Below are 7,658 nucleotides of genomic sequence, written 5' to 3'. Positions count from 1 at the left end.
ATTCAACTGGCCAATCAGGCAAAGTGCAAAAACTGTGAAGAAGAGGGGCAAGTAGAGAAAGGATACTGGTCTACTAGGAATAACCCAACAGGCAGCAACTGTGGAAACTGATCCCAAAAGTCTTCCATAGACTGGATTTCTAGGAGTCTGGAATTTGGAAAAATATCATTCTTGAAAATGTTGTGGAACTTTACTTTGTATCTGGGGAAGTGTGGGCTGAAACTGAGTGGTTACTACTGTCCCACAGTGAGTGCTCAATGCCTATTTTCTTTTGCTCACCTGGGACCATCACCTTGCCCTAGACATCTTGAACTGTGAGTGTCAACTTGGCACCCACCACTCTCAGGGCCCTCAACCCTTTGTCTTTGCAAATGAGAATGACTTATGAAATATATATAATCCTCAAACTTGTGGTTTCATTTTAACGTGAGGCTCCTCCCATCCTGGAGACTTCAAGGTCGGAGAGGTGAGGGTTAAAATCTGCATTTAGCATTCAATTAATTAGATTTTTCAGCATGTGTGCATATTTCAGACTTAATGGAAACTTATTTTCCAAACTTTTTGGCCAAATTCTTGTGTGTGTGTGTGTGTGTGTGCGTGCACGCGCGTATGTGTATAATAAGAACCATTAATGGAATGAGCAATTATTAACTAAAGAACATGATGAAAGGATTGGTAGTAGGCACTGGAACAATGCACAATGAAGGAGATAGGTAGAGAATGATAACAAACATTGGTGTAATTATACATTGGTTAGCAATTTGGGGAACGTTTTTCTAATACTTCAAAGGTGTATCTTTCAAAATCATCGCACTCCAAACACATACATACAGCATTGTGAGAAAACGAAGTGAAAGGTAACCAATGGAGTGAAACACCACTGCCAACTGAAATTCCCAATACTTGCTAAATGTTTAAGATAATAAGAGCCAAAGGGACATGCATCTTTTGTATTAAACTGATGGCATTCAGTGAGATCCAGTTAGAAAAGGCTGAGCTTCTATCACTTAGAATGCAAGAAGGTGAACAGTGCAGATTCTTATGGAACTAAGAAAACACATAATTCTTAGGAAAAATGTATTTATCACTCTTAAGAAACATCATTTAAAATATTAACAGTTTAAAAGGAATATTGTTGTGCAGGGCAATTAGAAAGCCAGTAAAATATGACACTTAAGCAAGTTAATGCAAACTCAAGAGAAATCACGGTCTCGTGAAACTTTGTTCTGGTAAAGAAAGCATCAGGAGACCGATGGTACCTTGTCAATTATTTCAGTTCCTACAGTCCTGGGAAGCATGTGCATAAGATCTGAGTTTGCCATATTTATACCTTGTGTCATACCAGTTTTAAGAAAACACTCCTTCAAAGCCTACACTATGAAAAACTATTTTCAGGATTTTTAAATTTGGTCCGTTGATCTAACAAGGTTGAATTCTCAAATCTTTCACCCCCAAGTTAAAAATTGGAGCAACAAAACAAAACTCCAGCAAGGCATACATAAGATAGTAAAGTGCATATATACAATCCCAGAAAAATTTGGATTGGGAACAGCAAAAATTTCTAGTGCAAAAACTGCTTTTGCCAGCAAAGCTTGCTCTCTCTCTCTGGAATCAAAGGGTTACAGAAAAGTTAAAATTGGAACAGGTTTAAGCAATGCCTGTCTTTAGTCAAGAGTTAATATATGTGCATGCACCCACAGCCCAAACTATGTTCAGTCTTGCAAAAGGGGGCTTCCGGGGACAGTGTTGAAGCAGCCAGCATTCCCTAATCTGAGGCAGTGCTTCCTTTGTGCGTCCTGAGAGCTGCAACTCTCTCAGCTGCAACTGGGAACAAAGCATCCAGTGAACAGTTCTGCAACGTGCCTGCCCCTGGCGAAGAGCATTCTTGAGTCTCAGTTCTTCTTCTGAACCTGACCTCGAGTCTACCTACATAGAACATTTTGTGCTTTTGGATCTGAACAGAGACTGGGCATTGTCTGTAGGAATTCTCTTCTGAGATATATGACCTTGGCCTTTTGAATATCTGATATATTCTTTTTGAAATTCATAATAAAATAGTTTTTGATTTCTCGATATGGTTATACAGATGACGGAGTATTATTATTATTTTTTATTGGTTTCTTTTCCTTCAAGGATCCAAGTTGAATGCTCTTAGGAGAACATCCAGGTCACCAAGATTAGCCGCCTGGAAGAGTTCCGGCTGGTCCATCAGAGACAGCGCGATCCTGAGGGCAGCCCAGATATTCCCAGAGATTGCAGGATGAGGAACTTGCTGCTGATTCCTGCTCTTCCTTTGCAAGCTGAGGGCGGTGAGGAAATTACTGACCGCTTCTCTAAGAGGGTAGAAAAACAGACATCTTAAAATTGCAATTAGATCAAAACTTAAAAAAAAAATACAACCAACAAATCAAGTTATTTTAGTGTTAAATCCAAAATCATCTCTCCATGGCACTTTGAATGGTCAGATGAACAACCTTCTGATTTATTATTCTTTCGTGAACATCGTTAAATAGAGTAGAATCAGCAAATAAAAAGCAAAAAGTTAATTTAGGAATGTCCTGCAGGAGAGAAAGAATGATAGAGAATCACTGACTCACTAATGCATTTGGCTTCTCTCACACCAGGGATGATGCGAAGATTTCATCCCTCTGCAGATATGATTTCTATAACCGAGCTTAGTGGAAGATGATAAAGCTGCTCATAAACAAAGTGGTCTAACTTGTTCTTTTACTGATAGAAATTCAGAAAGTAGATAGGGTGAGGTTGATTTACTATCAGGGACTCAGGGATAGAATCCTAGTTATTTAACGTTACTTAGATCTTTTCTGCTATGCTGGCTCAGTTTCCCCAAAAGTGGAACAGAGGGAATAGAAGTCATGGTGAACCCTTATGAGCGGGGTTGATGTTGTGGCATAGCTCATTAAGCCATTGCCTGGGATACCACTACACTTCCCATTGAGCTCCCTGCTAAAATAATCTGGAAAAAGCAATGGGAAATGGTCCAAGTGTTTGGGCCACTCCCACCCATGTAGGAGACCTGGAAGTTGTTCCTGGCTTTGGCTTGGCCCAGTGTTGGCCATTGAGGCCATCTAGAGAGTGAATCAGTGGATGAAACGTCTCTCTGTTTTTCCCCTCTTCTCTGTAATTCTTCCAAAGTAAATAAATAACTCTGTGTTTTTAAACCTTGTCCATGTGGTTTAATCCATTCATATGAAAGCTCTGAACTTGAAGTAAATCAATAGTTCTCAAAGTACAGTCTGGGAAAACTTGGGGGTTAGTGAGGTCAAAATGATTCTTACAATGAACTGAGATATAATTTTGCCTTCTTAGTTTTATTTTTTTATATGAGCATATATCTAAGTTTTCAGGGACTAAGTATTTATTCCAACATATCGGATACAGAACCAGATAGAGTGTGCACGTGATTAAATAAACTTATGAAACTATAAAAGCAACATCACTCTTGAACTTTTTTTTATTCACTGGCTTTAGAAAATCATTATACCATTGCAAAATATATGCTTTATGTTTGTATGTAGTAAGTTTAATTAATTCTAAATCTAAGCTGTCCTCAGTTTGATTTTTTCTTTCAAAAATATTTTATTTTCATTTGAAAGGCAGATTCTTACCTCTCTCAAGGAAAGAGAAGAAGAGAGAGAGAGGTATTCCGTGGTTCAATGGCCAAAGTTGAACTCATCTGAAGCTGGGAGCCAGGTATTTCTTCCTAGCCTCTCATGTGGGTTTGGGAGCCCAAGGCTGTGGACCATCTTCTGCTGCTTTCACACAGCATAAGCAGGGAGCTGGATTTGAATTGGAGCATTGGGGACACAAACCGTGCTCATGTGGGATGCATGCACTTGCAGGCAGAGTTTTAGTCTACCCACTGTGCTTGCCTCATTCTTTAATTTCAACATGCTAAACATGAGACTAATTAAACAATTTGTAGAAAAATAAAATTAAAAGATAAATTATTTTGGTCCAAATATTTTAGAAATCTATGCAGGTTTTTTTTTTCCACTATAGGTACTTTTTCTATGAACTTTCCGAAACTTTTGCTTGTAGTAAGTTTCAGCATTTTTGGCTCATAATAAACACCTTTTAAACCCATTTTACAAACATTTTAACATACTCTCAGATAATGCAAATGAAGGACTATGAACAGCCTCAAGGCGAAAGAGATTGTTAGGAGCCCAAGGAATTGAGCAGCTCAAGGATCCTTCCAGGTCCTTCCAGGTCCTCTAGCTCATTGTTGCTCAGGCACGGACAGACTTCTAGGTGTGCTCTCCATGGAAACTCAACACCGAATTATGTACCTGACAAACTAACCCTTGCCAAGAAAAATCATATCAGTTCAATTTGTGTCTACTTTTTTCAAGACTTCTTCACACATATTATCTCACTTAATTGTGTAAGGTAGTTACTAAGCATGGAATAAGAAACCTTGAAAGTGAGGCTATGTTTCCAATTGCACCACACACTATCCAGGTATTTGCTTGTCTGCCCTGCTAGATTGTCCTGACAGTAAGAGACAGTTGGAAAGGGTCCTGTGTGTAATAGAAGGAACCTGAGTAATAGAAGGAAATGGGTGTAGACAAAGATAGAAAATCTAGTATCATACTGTCAAGCTATGTATTAACTATTACATTGGGCATCCTTCTTTTGGATAGAAAACGTGTAAGGCAATGTGAGTTCACTTTCTGGTAGGTTTAAAACTAATATTTAGTTCCCGCTTTTCCAATTATGAAGGTAAAACTTGCTTACTTAGGAAACAGAAAAGCAGAAAAGACAAAAAGATCACCCTGTCATTATGGTCATGTATGGTCCCTGCCAAGCGGGAAAAAGAAAAATATACCTGCATGACATCTGGGCTGTTGGCTTTGCTTTCCTAAGTATTGGTTCTGGGACTTCCTGCTGTCCTTTGGCAGGACCCTATCCAATGCCCCATCCTACCCCATCAAGATTCCTTTTATTCTTAACTGTGCATGCTTCTCAAACGTGTTCTTGAGGGGATGTTGAGAACTCGGGACTCTCAGCCTTATCCAGGCTGGCCAACATCAAGTCCCTGGGAGAGGAGCATGGACAACTAGACCAGTTCCGTGTGGCTCTCTCGAAAGCTAGAGACCCAGACATCCTGGTGGTTCCCAGGGACTCAGGCCTTGTCTCCAGATCTACTGTTTAGAGGAGGGACATCCCCGCTCCCCCCACCCCCCACTACAAAGGGAGGAATTTTTATTTGGAAACACTGTTTCTGTTCATCCAGTCTCAATCCTGAGTAAGGTTTCTGATTCTCAGGCTGTCATCACATGTCACCTGTAGGCTCCCAGGTTGATGCAGCTGATGCCCAGGTTGTATCTGGAGCGGATGAAGCCTGGCTGGATCTCCAGTGCTCGCGTGTAGGCCTCCACGGCTTCCTCACTGCGGTCTCCGTTGGCCAACGTTGCCCCGAGACGGTTCCATAATGAATAGTCCTGATGACAAAGCGAGAGCTTTCTAACAACCCATACAAGCCACAGGGACAGAGTGTGTCTACACAGGAGATAAGAGGGCTACAAACTCATCCAGGACTCACAGACAAGGGCCATACGAGGTGAATGACTTGGAATTTTTTATGAACAACTTTGTGAAATGACTCTCATTCATTACAAAGTAGTTAACTATTTGATGCTGTCATTAATTGATGATGCTAATTTGGTTTGTCATTTACACTGATCACTTTCAACCACCGAAGCAGGGAAATTAAGTGTACAAGTAGTGTGAAGGGTGTAGCCTGTGAAGACACACTGAAAAGATTTCTGCCGTGTTTTCTGTCCTTGTCTCCTTACCTCTGGCCGGACAGTTAAGGCAGCGTTAAATGCATCAATTGCTCTGTTAAATTCTCCACTCAGGTGGAAAAGAACTCCCAGCCCTGTCTGTAGATCTGGGTCAATCATGTCTCCATTTTGGTGGGCAGCTTCCAGATATAACTCTTTCACTCCTTCCAGAACAGCACTATGAAGAAAAAAAAATCGGATTTATAATTTAAATAGCCTGGACATAAAAGATTTACTATTAAATCTCCTGACACTATTTTAAGAAGTCTCTTTTCATTACAGATTTGAAAATTTTGCTTAAAATATCTTAGCTTAATGAGATAGCTATTAATACTGAATACTGAGCATATCGGTGATTTTTCATAAAACATTTTGTGAGACAATGAGTCGGGCTGTTTTAAGAAAAATCTTCAAAAAGAAAGTTCAGCTGGCCCCGTGAGCACTGAAGTGAAGAGCCCTATAGCTTTTCTAAGGCCTCAGTGAGAATGGATTTAACATCAGGATTTATAGCTGATGAACGCAATTCCTAGAAGAAAGGACTTTAATTTTTCTTCTTCCTAATCTGCAGACTTTCTAAACTTGCAGCATTACTGTAGGTGAGTTAGAGGTTCCAAACATTTGGCCTTAACATGGGGGACCCAGATAGATGTTTGCAGGTGGCCCCTCTGCAGGTCGTGTGTCCGAAGGCTGGTTCTAGACTCAGCATGAATATTCTTACTCAGGGCTCCTCTTCTTGCAGAATGTTGTCCAATAGCCTGGCCTGGAGCAGGTCGTGGTGGGGATCTGAGATTGGTTAATTACCCTGAAGGTGATGGAACTGAATGTATGGGTGTTGACTGCTGCCTGGAATACAGTGGGAAGGATACCTGTCAACCGGGGTCTTGGACAACCGCCGAGTGAGACCAGGAGATCCTTTCTTGCTCTTCACAAGGTATTTGTACTTTGGATTTTGCCTAATCCAGTTCTTGAGAGCATCACACGCATCTTGCTGGTGGCCAGTGTTGGTATAGCTCACAGCCAAAGCCATCAGAGCTTTCAAATTGTTAGGCTGCAATTCTAAACACCTGAAAGAAGACAAAAACAAAATGGAACAGAAAAACAGCAAGCAATTTCAGATATTTTTTCAAAGCAGCAACTAACAGTTTGTCAGAAAATTTGAAGTTTTTAATAATTAGATATTACAGAAGAATTATTAAGTTTATTGATGCCAAGTCCCTGGAAAGCACCATAATTGTCTACATGAAATTGTGACCTAAACTTGGTTTTTAAAAGTTACAAGTCATCCCAATGATTGGTGTGTGTCTGGTCATTTTTAAAAAAGACTTATTTCTGTTGGAAAGGCTGAATTACAGAGAGGAAGAGGAGATATCTATCTATATATTTTAAGATATTTATATATCTAGATATCTATATCTATATCTATCTATATATTTTTCATTCACATGTTGATTCACCTCCCAAATGGCTGCAATGATTGGAGTTGGACAAGCCCGAAGCCAGAGACCAGGAGCTTCTTCAGGGTCTCCTACATGGGTACAAGGGCCCAGAGACTTGGGCCATCTTTTGCTTCCCCAGGCCATAAACAAGGAACTGAAGTGGAAGTGATACAACTGCGACTTAAACCAATGCCCACACGTGATGCAAGTACCACAGGCTGAGGATTACCTTGTTATACCATGGCATTGGTCCCTAGGCTTGGCAATTTTAACAAGTGGTTTTAAAACTACAAGAAATGCCTGGCACAGTAGCCCGGTAGCTAAAGTCCTCACCTTGCACGTGTAGGGATCCCATATGGGTGCCGGTTCTAATCTCAGTGGCTCCGCTTCCCATCCAGCTCCCTGCTGTGAC

General features: G+C 40.5%; 1 protein-coding gene across 10 annotated transcripts in view; it reads right to left on the bottom strand.

The window, feature by feature from the left end:
- Positions 1-1,950: 1,950 nt before the first annotated feature.
- The window catches only part of PEX5L (peroxisomal biogenesis factor 5 like), a 212,528-nt gene continuing 206,820 nt past the window's right edge, over positions 1,951-7,658 (bottom strand). For 9 of the 10 annotated variants that reach the window (XM_041002620.1, XM_041002623.1, XM_041002617.1 and 6 more), the window contains 4 exons: positions 6,677-6,874; positions 5,823-5,988; positions 5,311-5,468; positions 2,065-2,333 (listed from right to left, as the gene is read on the bottom strand). In XM_041002620.1, coding sequence (XP_040858554.1) covers positions 2,129-2,333; positions 5,311-5,468; positions 5,823-5,988; positions 6,677-6,874 — 727 coding nt within the window. In that variant the 3' untranslated portion in view covers positions 2,065-2,128. Of the gene's footprint in view, positions 2,334-5,310; positions 5,469-5,822; positions 5,989-6,676; positions 6,875-7,658 lie in introns of all 10 variants that reach the window. The other variant, XM_041002626.1, reaches the window with a different exon arrangement.

Source organism: Ochotona curzoniae, unplaced genomic scaffold (genome assembly GCF_017591425.1).
Source record: "Ochotona curzoniae isolate NIBS_2020 unplaced genomic scaffold, NIBS_Ocur_1.0 scaffold_2587, whole genome shotgun sequence".
In the NCBI taxonomy this organism is placed as follows: Eukaryota; Metazoa; Chordata; class Mammalia; order Lagomorpha; family Ochotonidae; genus Ochotona; species Ochotona curzoniae.
The sequence above is the reverse complement of the archived record's forward strand: the minus strand, read 5'-3'. Positions and strand labels throughout refer to the sequence as shown.